At 41.1% G+C, this 15,000-nt stretch overlaps 1 protein-coding gene across 3 annotated transcripts in view; it reads left to right on the top strand.

The window, feature by feature from the left end:
* The first annotated feature begins 3,829 nt into the window (after positions 1-3,829).
* The window catches only part of eif4h (eukaryotic translation initiation factor 4h), an 11,572-nt gene continuing 401 nt past the window's right edge, over positions 3,830-15,000 (top strand). The window contains exons 1-8 of one of the 3 annotated variants that reach the window (XM_079272715.1): positions 3,830-3,945; positions 6,853-7,049; positions 7,127-7,191; positions 9,340-9,463; positions 9,808-9,879; positions 10,262-10,459; positions 13,227-13,383; positions 14,904-15,000. The exon at positions 14,904-15,000 is cut by the window's right edge and continues 401 nt beyond it. In XM_079272715.1, the coding sequence (XP_079128841.1) occupies positions 3,881-3,945; positions 6,853-7,049; positions 7,127-7,191; positions 9,340-9,463; positions 9,808-9,879; positions 10,262-10,459; positions 13,227-13,366 (861 nt within the window). In that variant the 5' untranslated portion in view covers positions 3,830-3,880 and the 3' untranslated portion in view covers positions 13,367-13,383; positions 14,904-15,000. Of the gene's footprint in view, positions 3,946-6,852; positions 7,050-7,126; positions 7,192-9,339; positions 9,491-9,807; positions 9,880-10,261; positions 10,460-13,226; positions 13,384-14,903 lie in introns of all 3 variants that reach the window. The other 2 variants (XM_079272714.1, XM_079272716.1) reach the window with 2 other exon arrangements.

The following is a 15,000-nucleotide window of genomic DNA, read 5'->3' as shown; positions in this document are numbered from 1 at the left end:
TCATCTATAATATCTACAAATCTATCATTATCTCTTTTGTTTCTTCTCATTAACACGGCCTCCAGGATTGTTATTCATTTATTAATAATCTTAAATAATGGGTGTAAGAGCAGTGATTGAAACTATTTGTTGCATTTTACTTTATGTTAACAGTAATTATTATTATTATAATTTTTAGATTAGTTTAAATCAAATCCTCAGTTTCTTTTATCTACATTGTTGTTTATTCATCATGGACTGTCATTGTTTACACATTTTTCTGTTCCACTTTTGTATAAAACTTTTCTTCTTCTGAAGTAGTTCCTACAAACCAATGTTAAAGGTGAATGCCACCTCCTGGAGTCCACCGGCATGTGTAGCAGCATACTTTATCAAGACCTGATATGCTCCATATTGTTTCATGTCAATATGTCAATAAAACCATTTGAACCTGGAATTGTTTGTCTTCTGTCTCTTTGAGTGACCTTTGATTGTCTGTTCCCTCTTCCTGTCCTTTCAACTCTGAACTTCTTCTCACGTTTATCTGATGGTCTACAGCACGGGTGCCCAACACGTCGACCGGAGGTCGTGCGTGTAGATCGCATGCCATTCAAAGAAATGAGATGTCCGCATGGCATCTGTCACTTGATGTTCTAACACACGGGTCACCACGTGTGCGCGGTCAACCGCGCGAGCTACTGCAAAACTCCGGGGAGCTAATTAGTTAATCTTCCAATTTATTTCTACGAAAGAAGCTGAAGCTGCAGCGCCATGATTTGGGAAACTTCCAAAAGCTGGCGTCAGAACTGGGACTCAGCGGAAGGCGCGTGCGTAACGTGACAGCGCGCGCTACACAGAGCAGGCTGACGTGTCCGTCAGAGTTTGACAAACGCTTTCCAGACTTTGCTTTACTCGAGCCAGTTGCTACACTTATGTGCTGCACATTTCAGGAAGATGTTGAGGTTGATTCACTTGCATCACAAACTGCAACGCTGTTTCACCTGAACTCGTCTGGAGGATGAGATGTTGACACTGAAGCTGACATTCAGCTGAAGTCCAGGGCTCGTGGACAGTTTCCTCACAGAGGAAAAGTCCCCAAACATGAGGACATGTGATACCTTAGACTGCATTATTCATGATACATGAAGAACATTAAGTCCATGTGTAACCTCTGAAGATGTCTCCTGGCTAAATTAATCTCTCGGAGCTGGTCAGGCTTGTGGTAACAGCAGGTTTATTCCACATCTGCATTTATGACAAAGGACAACATGGAAGAATGGGTCATCTTGCGGACAACTGCGCATGCTCTGTCTAGAAAGACGGCATCAAGTTAGTATTAGCTAACGTTAGCTGTATTGGCGACATTTTTACTGGCAATAAAACACATAAAAAACGTATTGTTAACTTCATAAAAACATGGCGAATGTTATCTAAGACAAATAACATTCAACAAAATAAAGCCAGCTCAACTCTTGTGTACTTTTATAGTTAGTTAACATTAGTGATGTTACGAGATGTGCCGACGCTTCGAAGCGTGTGTCGAGTAATGGAGGGGGCGTTTCCTCGAAGCGCGTATCGAGGCTTGCTTCATTTAGGGGAGGAGCCAAAAATGATGACGTCCGAAGCCTCGCTGCCCGGCTGTACCACGTGACTGCTTCGGGAAGTGGTTCAGAGTTTGCCGGGAGGTTTGACAGCAATATAAACCACTCAGGCTCCATTCAAAATGTGGGTTGTTGGTGGAGAGTTGCGGTCAGTTGAGAGTTTGGATCGTTTGGAGAGTTTAGAGAGAGAGAGATAGTTTGGAGAGTTTAGAGAGAGAGAGATAGTTTGGAGAGTGAGGAGAGAAGGATAGGTGATAAGATGGAGCCAGCTAGGAAGAGGAGGATTTCCCCTGTGTGGGAACACTTTGATTTGATAACTCCTAATAAGGTAAGCTAAATCTAACTCTATTTCAGACACATTGGGTTTGCTAATCAAGAACAAAAATTCCTGTATGCAAATTTATATAGACTTGCTCTTGCGTTTTTGTGCACGCCAGCATCTTCTGTACCCTGTGAAAGGGTGTTTTCAAAGGCCGGAGAGGTTGTGTCAAAAAAAAGGAATCGTTTAAAACCAAACACTGTTGAGAAACAGTTATTTCTGAATAAAAATGAATCAAATGTCCCGTGTCCTGTACATCACTGTCCAAGTTACACAAGCATATTCAGTCCCCTCTTCCTAGTTCCACAAGCACTTTCACTGTCCTCTGCCTGCTTAAGCCCATGCCATTTTCCTAAAGTGACATAATAACATCATTACACAACCTGCCATATCATATGATACTACCATTTTGGGAAAATGTACACACACAGAATACATTAAAAAAATATTTTATTATGCACATATGTCATAATTTATGTACAGAAATGATTTGGTCATACATTTTTGTAATTCCGTCATTCCCAACAGCCATAACAGACACAAAAATTCAATGCATCACATGATGTGGTTCAGCTGCCTGTGATTATACACTTGGCCAGTAGGTGGTGTCGTGTGCACATGAAGCTTCGAGTAATGAACCCTTTCTCGAACCAATTGGCTGAAGTGTTGCGATGCCTCATGAGGCTTCATCTCGCCATCACTAGTTAACATTATATTGTCCACGGACCCGTTCCCTTCAGTAAATCCTCCGTTGCGTTCAGGATTACCCATAGTCCTTTGCGTCTACCATTCAGTGCGGGTACACATTTACAACAGCAGGTGGCGGACTTTTCCCATTTAGCGGGATTTAACCTGAACCTCTTCAACTATGTTCCACATACACCGTTCCACCACGACTGATGATCATCTGAAGTCTGCTTGAGGCGGATACCAGCAGCTACTGTCCGGACTATGCAACTCTGGCCAATCCCATTCAGTGCAAGTCATCAGAGTAAGATAATGACCAAGAATGTACAGAATTGTATTGTGCCATAAGGGTTCATGCAGTTATGCAAGGTACACCAACATATATTGTAAATATAAAGGATACTCAGTGTATATATATATATATATATATATATATATATATATATATATATATATATATATATATATATATATATATATATTCAGCATTCTTAATGTAGGTAGATCATTTTGACTTGGTCATTTTAAAAGTAGCTCGAAAGCCGAAAAAGTGTGGCCACCCCTGGTCTACAGAGTCCTCTATGTCCCATCTTAACCCAGAACATATGATATTAAGCTCTATTTCTTCGATTACTACTCAACAATAACATTTCCTTTTACAAGCAACGCTTGAAATGATGCAAATGACAAGGTGGTACAGAATGTAAACCATATTATGGTGTTTAATTTGAACTTTTTTCCATTTTTTTTCCATTTTTACAAAATGTACCAAAACACCGGCAACGAGGAAGATCTAGGGTAGATAATAATGACAATAAATATGAAACAAAATGAAAATCATACCCTCTAAAATAAAAAAATCCGGTTTGAATTGACGTCAAACACTTTTACGAAGCTTGTTTCCTTACTGACAGAATGTTCCTGCCAAGACGTCATTAATCTTTGTTAAGTTAGTGATTTTACTTCTGACCTCGCATGGAAATATTCTAAAAATATCATTATTTTTAGTTTTAGAAAGTGTGTCTCCAACTTAATATGCATATTTTCTAGTTGCTGTATATTCAATAAAAAAATATATTCTCAAACAGTTTGACCTAATTTTATACAGAATCTGAATAGTTCACCACTTTAACTTCTTTTACCTCTATGTGGTGTCATTCTGATGTATTTTTAAATTCAGAGAACCATTATTAAAACTGATGAGTCGCTGTTCCCGGTCAGGCGCTCTCTCCGGACACCTACACCCGCTCTGTGTGACGTGAAGGACCTCCTCCTCCGACACACAGCAGCAGCAATGGCGGACTTCGACAACTACGACGAGCGGGACCGGGCCTACTGCAGCTTCGGTGGCGGCAGAGGGTGAGTTTCACGGAAAGCCCCGTATTGTGGCCTCGAAACCACAAACCTTAACCCGGATTATCGCCGTGTTTCCCCGCTGCTGTCCTGCGTTAAAGGGCTACGGAGCTCGTACTGCCCGGAGCTTTGCTTAGCGGCCCCTAGGGCGGCTGCTAGGAAACACCGCGGTCTGTCTGCGGGGCTCCACAAGCTAACTGTTAGCTAGGAGATGCTAGCGGACCAAACATGACACATGTGGTGGGGATCTAACGTGGGGTTCTGTGATCAGAGTATCGGGGTTTGTGGAACAATTTGAGGCCGGGTGGAGCCGGACAGGAGGCCGCAGCAGGTAGAGGTGGTGGCGGGGCTGCGGCTGCATGTCGCCCGCATGGCTGCATCATGTGTCCGCAGCAGCAGATCCATCCGCGTCGTTAACCAGCATGAGGATAAAATAGAAACAGTAGAGTCAGTAGAAACAGTAGAGTCAGTAGAAACAGTAGAAACATTAGTATCAGTAGAAACATTAGTCAGTAGAAACATTAGTCAGTAGAAACATTAGTAACAGGAGAAACAGTAGAGTCAGTAGAAACAGTAGAGTCAGTAGAAACATTAGTCAGTAGAAACATTAGTAACAGCAGAAACAGTAGAGTCAGTAGAAACAGTAGAAACATTAGTCAGTAGAAACATTAGTCAGTAGAAACATTAGTAACAGCAGAAACAGTAGTCAGTAGAAACAGTAGAGTCAGTAGAAACAGTAGAGTCAGTAGAAACATTAGTATCAGTAGAAACGGTAGAATCAGTAGAAACATTAGTGTCAGTAGAAACATTAGTGTCAGTAGAAACATTAGTCAGTAGAAACATTAGTAACAGGAGAAACAGTAGAGTCAGTAGAAACAGTAGAGTCAGTAGAAACATTAGTCAGTAGAAACATTAGTAACAGCAGAAACAGTAGTCAGTAGAAACAGTAGAGTCAGTAGAAACATTAGTATCAGTAGAATCAGTAGAAACATTCGTAACAGTAGAAACATTAGTGTCAGTAGAGTCAGTAGAAACATTCGTCAGTAGGAACATTAGTAACAGTAGAAACATTAGTATCAGTAGAAACAGTAATCAGTAGAAACATTAGTATCAGTAGAAACAGTAATCAGTAGAAACATTAGTATCAGTAGAAACAGTCGTCAGTAGAAACAGTTGAAACAGTAAGAGATAAAATAATCCTTTATTAAATTGACAGGATTACAGCAGTACAGTGTATGTACACATATGTGTGTGTGTGTATATATATGTACACACACACATCGTAAAAACGATGATTCATAGCTGATCACATTTTTGCTGAATCATCTCGATCGATCTGTGAAGGTCAGTAAATCAAAAGAATGAATCTTCTGAATAAACTTACGAAGTTAAGTTCAAACAATCATTCATTTTAGATAAAACCAAGTTAATATTAATGAGTCAGTTTAATGTAAAAATATTGATTATTACATAGAAATACTTAAAAAAACATCTGTTTATGTAAATGAAGACTTTGCATTTCTATGATTTACTGCGACTGAATAATGTTTTAAATATGGAGAGAAGTGACGCTGCAGTATTTTACAACAAATAACCTGTTATTGTTTTTCCTCTGAATAGTTTCGTAGTATTATTAAAAGAGAAGAAGAGTTGTTCAGATTTCTGTTCTGAAAAAGAAGAAGTTTGAATCACAGAATATTAAAAGCGTTTAAAGACTTTAATCGTTTGAGCAGCAGAAACATCGTCGAGCTGTTTTGATTGAACAGAAATCATAAAGAATGTTAAAGTAATTCATTCTGACCATTGATCTCATCACACGCATCTTTACGTCATTTATTCTCCTTTTTAAAGAACAGAAACTTTCTGATTCTTCATCATCGTCACAGAATCAATCAATAATTCTATTAACAGTTAATCTCACGATGAACAGATAAAGGACGTTTGTCTTTAACTGATCCGTCACCAGTCCAGCAGACACTCTTCAATGTTTAATGTTGGTCCAGCGCTCCGCTTTTAATTTCTCTTAAACACTTTTATTTGTTCGTTGTTCTCAAACAACAAAGACTTTAGTTTATAGAAAACCAGAATCAAACTTTATCTTTATAGACGATATTTAAAAACAACTAAACTTATCCAGCAGTAAAACAACAATACACTATAATAATATACATTATATGATCTACTTCCTCGGATTCAGGAAACAACTGTGAGCAGTGACAGTCATCATCCTCATCATCATCATTATTATTATTATTATTATTATTATTATTATTATTATTATTGATTTCTGTCTCTGTGGAACATCGTCTGAGTGAAACTCATCACACAAACTGAAGGTCTGAAACCATTAAAGGAGCAACATTCAACATTTATATCATTAATATATACTATGTTGTCAATACCAACCGTCCATGTAAAGACCTAGCGGAGAAATATCGAATGTAATATATCCGGCTGCCTTTTGGTGCACGTGAGCGAGCCCCACTGGCTCGTGAGGTCAGGTGAACATGTTAGCGCTGTTAGCACCTTTAGCTACGAGCCAACTGCTCAGCAGCCGCCATGCTGAGAGCTGTTGAGAGACAACACATCTGGTGTTTTTTGTCACATTTCTCTCTCTGTGGCCTTGTTTTTTATTTCATAATTAAAGTCCTGCTCCTCCATAGAAACAGAACCATCATGACTAGAAGTAGAGAGAAGTAGAACATGTCTTTCGTGCAGAACAACAGTTACAATGACATCAATCATAAAAAGAAAAGTTGAATTTCTTTGATAATTTATTTTACAAAAATTTGAAAACACAGAATCTATAAGTCCAAGTGGGGTAAAAAGAATGGAATCTACGTGTCCCATGATGCTTTCTGTCTGCTCCCCTCTTGTGTGTCTGTATCCCATGATGCTCTCTGTCTGCCTCAGGCCCCGTGGAGGAGGTGGTGGCGGTGGCTCCGGAGGCTCCAGGAAGCAGAAGGAGCTGCCTACAGAGCCCCCGTTCACTGCGTACGTTGGAAACCTGCCCTTCAACACGGTGCAGGGAGACATCGACATCATCTTCAAAGAGCTCAATATGCGCAGCGTCCGATTGGTCAGAGACAAAGAGACGGACAAGTTCAAAGGTCAGAGGTCGTGGTGTTGTGTACGTCGTGTCTGTCGGAGCGTCAGCTGAGGTTCACTGTGTGTTTCTGTCTTTCAGGGTTCTGTTATGTGGAGTTTGAAGATTTGGAGTCTCTAAAAGAAGCTCTGACGTACGACGGAGCTGTGAGTATCTGACGGTCTCATTCTTAAGAGAGGTGGAATTAAAAGTGGCTTCCTCAGCACATCAACTTATCATCAAACTGACAGCAGTATACTACTACTATACTCCTAGTATACTCCTGCTTTACTCCTAGTATACTCCTGCTTTACTCCTAGTATACTCCTGCTTTACTCCTAGTATACTCCTGCTTTACTCCTAGTATACTACTACTATACTCCTAGTATACTCCTGCTTTACTCCTAGTATACTCCTGCTTTACTCCTAGTATACTCCTGCTTTACTCCTAGTATACTCCTGCTATACTCCTAGTATACTCCTGCTTTACTCCTAGTATACTCCTGCTTTACTCGTAGTATACTCCTGCTTTACTCCTAGTATACTCCTGCTTTACTCCTAGTATACTCCTGCTTTACTCCTAGTATACTACTACTATACTCCTAGTATACTCCTGCTTTACTCATAGTATACTCCTGCTTTACTCCTAGTATACTCCTGCTTTACTCCTAGTATACTCCTGCTTTACTCCTAGTATACTACTACTATACTCCTAGTATACTCCTGCTTTACTCCTAGTATACTCCTGCTTTACTCCTAGTATACTCCTGCTTTACTCCTAGTATACTCCTGCTTTACTCCTAGTATACTCCTGCTATACTCCTAGTATACTCCTGCTTTACTCCTAGTATACTCCTGCTTTACTCCTAGTATACTCCTGCTTTACTCCTAGTATACTCCTGCTTTACTCCTAGTATACTCCTGCTTTACTCCTAGTATACTCCTGCTTTACTCCTAGTATACTCCTGCTTTACTCCTAGTATACTCCTGCTTTACTCCTAGTATACTCCTGCTTTACTCCTAGTATACTCCTGCTTTACTCCTAGTATACTCCTGCTTTACTCCTGCTTTACCCCTAGTATACTCCTGCTTTACTCCCAGTATACTCCTGCTTTGCTCCTAGTATACTCCTGCTCTGCTCCTAGTATACTCCTGCTTTGCTCCTAGTATACTCCTGCTTTACTCCTAGTATACTCCTGCTTTACTCCTAGTATACTCCTGCTTTACTCCTAGTATACTCCTGCTTTACTCCTAGTTTACTCCTTGTTTACTCCTAGTTTACTCCTGCTTTACTCCTAGTATACTCCTGCTTTACTCCTAGTATACTCCTGCTTTACTCCTGCTTTACTCCTGCTTTACTCCTGCTTTACTCCTAGTTTACTCCTGCTTTACTCCTGCTTTACTCCTAGTTTACTCCTGCTTTACTCCTAGTATACTCCTGCTTTACTCCTAGTATACTCCTGTTTTACTCCTAGTATACTCCTAGTTTACTCCTAGTTTACTCCTTGTATACTCCGTGTATACTCCTTGTATACTCCTAGTTTACTCCTTGTTTACTCCTAGTTTACTCCTTGTATACTCCTAGTTTACTCCTTGTTTACTCCTTGTTTACTCCTTGTATACTCCTTGTTTACTCCTTGTATACTCCTAGTTTACTCCTTGTTTACTCCTAGTTTACTCCTTGTATACTCCTTGTTTACTCCTTGTATACTCCTTGTTTACTCCTTGTATACTCCTTGTTTACTCCTTGTATACTCCTTGTTTACTCCTTGTTTACTCCTTGTATACTCCTTGTTTACTCCTTGTATACTCCTTGTTTACTCCTTGTATACTCCTTGTTTACTCCTTGTATACTCCTTATTTACTCCTAGTATACTCCTGCTTTACTCCTGCTTTACTCCTGCTTTACTCCTGCTTTACTCCTAGTTTACTTCTTGTTTACTCCTTGTATACTCCTAGTTTACTCCTTGTTTACTCCTGCTTTACTCCTAGTATACTCCTGCTTTACTCCTAGTATACTCCTGCTTTACTCCTAGTTTACTCCTTGTTTACTCCTTGTATACATTTTAACATTAATAATCAAGGGCATGGCGTTTATGGTTGAGACCAGAAGGAGTACTTGTAATATTTCATATCCTGACCCAGAAGGAGGCCTGTTTCTGAGTCTCTGAAAACAAGGCCCATGATAAAAGTACTAACGGTGATACTAGCACTTATAGTTTAGCTAGTAGAGTACTTATCTAAACATAAATGTTGAGTTTTTACCCAGAAAACAATTTTTAAAAAGTGTAACACGTGACCTCTGACCCCTGCAGCTGCTGGATCAGAGGTCACTGAGGGTCGACATCGCAGAGGGCCGAAGGCAAGAGCGAGGAGGAGGTGGAGGAGGAGGAGGAGGAGGTGGAGGAGGGTTCGGCTTTAGGAAAGACGACGCCAGAGGTATGAACGCCGAAGACCAGACAGGAAGTAGGTGACAAACCCTCGACGAGTCCGAGTCTCTCCTCCACGTCTGTGAGGAGGAGGAGGACTCTTCATCCGTTCATCATCTCATTCTCACCCCCCCCCCTCACCTGACATTAACATGAAATATTCAGTCAGCGTCCTCTCTCCAACATCTGCTCTCTGATTGGCTGATTGACCACTAACAAGCGGTCTTCAGTGCTGCTCCAGGAGGGGCCTCCCACTCTTCCTCCTTCTACCTCCTCTCCTTCCCCTCCCCTCTTTCCTCCTCCTCTCCTCTCTCTCTCCCCCTCTCGTGTTAAACTCCCCCCTGTTCTCTGCAGGGCGAGGAGGTTCTCGAGGAGCTCCCAGGGAAGGAGGTCGTGACTCTAATGAGGACTTCGACCAGCAAGGAGGTGCGGTCAGAGTTGAGCAGAGATCCCAGCCGACCAATCAGAACGTTAGAACATGTCCAGCATCCTCAGTGACTCCAAATCAGTGTTTGTGTTTTAGTGTAGCGCCCACCGAGCGCTGAATCTAATCAATAACAAATAGAATATAATGAAAATGAATATATAATATAATAAATATAACTTATCCTCTAAAGTGAAACAGGCCACTTTGAGCCTGGCTCCGCCTCCTGAAGCTGCTGGACCACACCCAGTTGTTTTTCCCATCATACCTTTCACCTCAACCATCTCATGCCCACCGGTCAGCTCGCAGGTTCCGGACGCTGCAGGACACCTGAGGGCATCTGTCGTCTCACCTGTCTGGCTGTCCGCCTGTCTGCCTCTGTAGGTTTCAGAGATGACGACTTCATGGGATCACGGAGTCGGAGCGGCGGCGGCGGCGGTAGTCGAGGCGGAGACAGAAGGGGGGGAGCCGGAGGACCGGGAGGACCCGGAGGTGGAGGACCGGCTCGCTTCAGAGAGGGACCCCCCCGCGGAGGAGGAGCAGGAGGAGGAGGAACGCCGGACTTCAGGGAACCGTCTGATGGTGACACAACTTCCTGTTTGAGACTTTTACTTGTATTTCATTTCGTTTGGGTCATGTAATAATAATGAAGTTACACTTCATTATTTAGTTTCAGGATTTTGAAAATGGGGTCTCTTCAGTTCATGATTTAGTCTTCTTAAATCTGTAGTTTAGTTTTTTGATTCTTAAATCAGTGATTTATTGATTCTTAAATCGGTGATTTAGTGATTCTCAGGGTTCGTACGGTCATGGAAAACCTGGAAAAGTCATGGAATTTTAAAATGGTTATTTCCAGGCCTGGAAAAGTCATGGAATTTTTTTTAATCTCAAACGTTTTGGAAAAGTCATGGAAATTTGTTCTATTCATATTTTCATGTCGTTCATTTGTGCTGAGTTGCCAGCCAGCGTTTCTCAGATTGGAGTGAGAGGAGAAAATGTGATGTGATCTTCTCAATAGAACATCTTTGACTTGTCGCGTCTCGGCCAATCAGCGTTCAGATGTGTACAGCGTCTTCATTTCCCTCCGTTAAAGTTTAAGTTACGTTATGTCCGTTACCGTTCATACTTGCTGGGTTACGTTCACGTCTGCTGCATGCGGAACGTTGTCGACTGTTAACGTTCGTCATGATCACGATTTAGAAGGAAAAAATGTAACGTGATGGAACATGTTCCGGTTCAGTTCACGCGGTCGCTCGTTAACGTTAAACCGGAACACCGGCGCATCTGGTTGCAGGTTGTTTGTTTTAACTCAAAGTAGAACTTTCTGCTGCTAACGGTTGCTAATGCAGAGGTGTGTATAGATCACAGATATTATTTTCTCTTGATAAGCTACCTTAGCCAGAGTAGATTATCATTTTCATTTCAATAATTGAACTGGATTGAATGCATATTAATTGCAAATAGAAGATAGGCCACAATTCCAACAGCTTTGCAGTAACAGTGGAAGTTAATATGAAGCCGTACAGTAACGGGGCTCAATGAAAACTTTGCACTACAAAAGGGAAAGCAACATGTGCACGAGCTGGATGCTGCTGCCTACTGAAGCTCATTGATGTGTCCGTGTTATGAATGCCTGTCAACCAGAGTATATTTATAAATGTTTATTCTTTTAATCAAACTACTGTCTCTCATTCGTTTGTGTCATTTAAGGTATACTGTATGCTTTGGAATTCTCATTGTTAGTTTAAATACTACATTTTCTCACTTTCATGTATACACCGAGATTTCACAAAATGTTTGGTCATGGAAATTTGGTTTAAAGTCATGGAAATCCATTGGTCAAAATGTGTATGAACCCTGGATTCTTAAATCGGTGATTTAGTTTTGTGGTTCTTGAATCGGTAGTTTTGTGATTCTTAAATCAGTAGTTTAGTGATTCTTAAATCAGTAGTTTAGTGATTGTTAAATTTGTAGTTTAGTGGTTGTTAAATCTGTAGTTTCGTGATTGTTAAATCTGTAGTTTAGTTTAGTGATTGTTAAATCGGTAGTTTAGTTTGGTGATTGTTAAATCGGTGATTGTTAAATCAGTGATTTAGTTTGGTGATTGTTAAATCGGTGATTTGGTGATTGTTAAATCTGTGATTTAGTTTGGTGATTGTTAAATCTGTGATTTAGTGATTGTTAAATCGGTGGTTTGGTGATTGTTAAATCTGTGATTTAGTTTAGTGATTGTTAAATCTGTGATTTAGTTTGGTGATTGTTAAATCTGTGGTTTAGTGATTGTTAAATCTGTGATTTGGTGATTGTTAAATCTGTGATTTGGTGATTGTTAAATCTGTGATTTAGTTTGGTGATTGTTAAATCGGTGATTTAGTGATTGTTAAATCGGTGGTTTGGTGATTGTTAAATCGGTGGTTTGGTGATTGTTAAATCTGTGATTTAGTTTAGTGATTGTTAAATCTGTGATTTAGTTTAGTGATTGTTAAATCGGTGATTTAGTTTAGTGATTGTTAAATCGGTGATTTAGTTTGGTGATTGTTAAATCTGTGATTTAGTTTAGTGATTGTTAAATCTGTGATTTAGTTTAGTGATTGTTAAATCTGTGATTTAGTTTAGTGATTGTTAAATCGGTGATTTAGTTTAGTGATAAATCTGTGATTTAGTTTGGTGATTGTTAAATCGGTGGTTTAGTGATTGTTACATCTGTGATTTGGTGATTGTTAAATCTGTGATTTAGTTTGGTGATTGTTAAATCGGTGATTTAGTGATTGGTAAATCGGTGGTTTGGTGATTGTTAAATCTGTGGTTTGGTGATTGTTAAATCGGCGGTTTGGTGATCGTTAAATCTGCGGTTTGGTGATTGTTAAATCTGTGATTTAGTTTAGTGATTGTTAAATCTGTGATTTAGTGATTGTTAAATTGGTCATTTGGTGATTGTTAAATTGGCGATTTGGTGATCGTTAAATCTGCGATTTGGTTGGTGATTGTTAAATCTGATTTAGTTTAGTGATTGTTAAATCTGTGATTTGGTGATTGTTAAATTGGTGATTTGGTGATTGTTAAATCTGATTTAGTTTTGTGCTTCTTGAATCGATGGTTTAGTTTTTGGTTCTTGAATCTATGGTTCAGTTTTGGGGTTCTTGAATCGATGGTTCAGTTTTGGGGTTCTTGAATCGATGGTTTAGTTTCTCACTCTTTAATTTGTGATTTAGTCTCAGGATTGTTCAGTTTATTTGTTTTAATACATCAGTAACAGTTGGGACGTAGACTCAACACCAGCATCAGTGTGTGAAGTGGATAAAAGCCGAACCTTTCAGTGGATAAAGTTTGTTTGTTTGTTTGTTTACAGAGGAGCGAGCACAGAGGCCTCGGCTGCAGCTGAAGCCTCGGACCGTTCAAGCGCCGCTCAACCAGGTCGCCAACCCAAACTCTGCCATTTTCGGAGGAGCCAAACCGAGGGAGGAGGCGACACCCCCAGAAAAACCCTAGGAGACTAAGGAGAGGAGGTGATCCCTTAAGAAAAACCGTAGGAGAGGAGAAGAGGTGTTCCCTTAAGAAAAACCATAGGAGACTGAGGAGAGGAGGTGACCCCGTAAGAAAAACCTTAGGAGAGAAGAGGTGTTCCCTTAAGAAAAAATGTAGGCGACTGAGGAGAGGAGGTGACCCCGTAAGAAAAACCTTAGGAGAGGAGAAGAGGTGTTCCCTTAAGAAAAACCGTAGGAGACTGAGGAGAGGAGGTGATCCCTTAAGAAAAAACGTAGGAGACTGAGCAGAGGAGGTGTTCCCTTAAGAAAAACCATAGGAGACTGAGGAGAGGAGGTGATCCCTTAAGAAAAAACGTAGGAGACTGAGCAGAGGAGGTGTTCCCTTAAGAAAAACCATAGGAGACTGAGGAGAGGAGGTGATCCCTTAAGAAAAACCTTAGGAGAGGAGAAGAGGTGTTCCCTTAAGAAAAACCGTAGGAGACTGAGCAGAGGAGGTGTTCCCTTAAGAAAAACCATAGGAGACTGAGGAGAGGAGGTGATCCCTTAAGAAAAACCTTAGGAGAGGAGAAGAGGTGTTCCCTTAAGAAAAACCATAGGAGACTGAGCAGAGGAGGTGTTCCCTTAAGAAAAACCATAGGAGACTGAGGAGAGGAGGTGATCCCTTAAGAAAAAACGTAGGAGACTGAGCAGAGGAGGTGACCCCGTAAGAAAAACCTTAGGAGAGGAGAAGAGGTGTTCCCTTAAGAAAAACGTAGGAGACTGAGGAGAGGAGGTGTTCCCTTAAGAAAAACCTTAGGAGACTGAGGAGAGGAGGTGATCTTAGGGAGGGAGGAAGGAGAGGAGAGAAAACTCTTGACAAGGGAAGAAACATCAGTTAACATTTCTGGCTGACAGAAAGACTGACAGCAAGTGGGAGCCACCCTCTTCTTCTCCTCTTGCTTCTTCTTCCTCCTGTATGAGTTCAGTTGGAGCAGAATATTTATTCTTTGTGGTAATAAAGGAACTCTGATGAATAATAATTCTGTAAACAAACACAACGAACACACTTGTGATTGCATGACCAAACTTTGGGTTTCTTAGCTCCGCCTCCTCAACGTCACACCTCCGCTTACCGTGATGTCATAGCTGCTTCGTAGCCCCGCCCCCTGCTCCTCTGCCTCCGGGTCAAAGGTCGTCTGCCATTTCCTCCAGCAGAAAGAATCCCAGAGTTTAAACCCGGAAAGTTAAGGGGGGGGGTATTTTGTAGTCGTTCAGCTGAGGCCACGCCCCCTCACCCTGACTGGTGGAGTCGTGGTTTTCTTACATTTTAACTAGCTGTTGATGTCGTGCTAATTAGCTGCTGATGTCGGGTAACTAGCTGTCGACGTCGGGCTGACATCAGGGGTTCCCGATAACACAGTGATCATGGGGGGGAGGGGGGAAAGAGGGCGTGACAGAATGTCAGGGACAGGAAGTGATGACAGATAGGATGTAGAAATGATTCTTTGCTGTTATCCTTAATTTTCTTTTGTCTGTTTTTCTCGATCTGACCCTGAATGCAGCACTGATTCATGTCAATCAGCAGCCACATCCTCCTCTCGCCCCCCCAACCCCCCATCCCCCCCCAACCCCCCATCCCCACCAGACGGCGGCGCTCTC

Source organism: Melanostigma gelatinosum (assembly GCF_949748355.1).
Source record: "Melanostigma gelatinosum genome assembly, chromosome: 7".
Lineage (NCBI taxonomy): Eukaryota > Metazoa > Chordata > Actinopteri > Perciformes > Zoarcidae > Melanostigma > Melanostigma gelatinosum.
The sequence above is the reverse complement of the archived record's forward strand: the minus strand, read 5'-3'. Positions and strand labels throughout refer to the sequence as shown.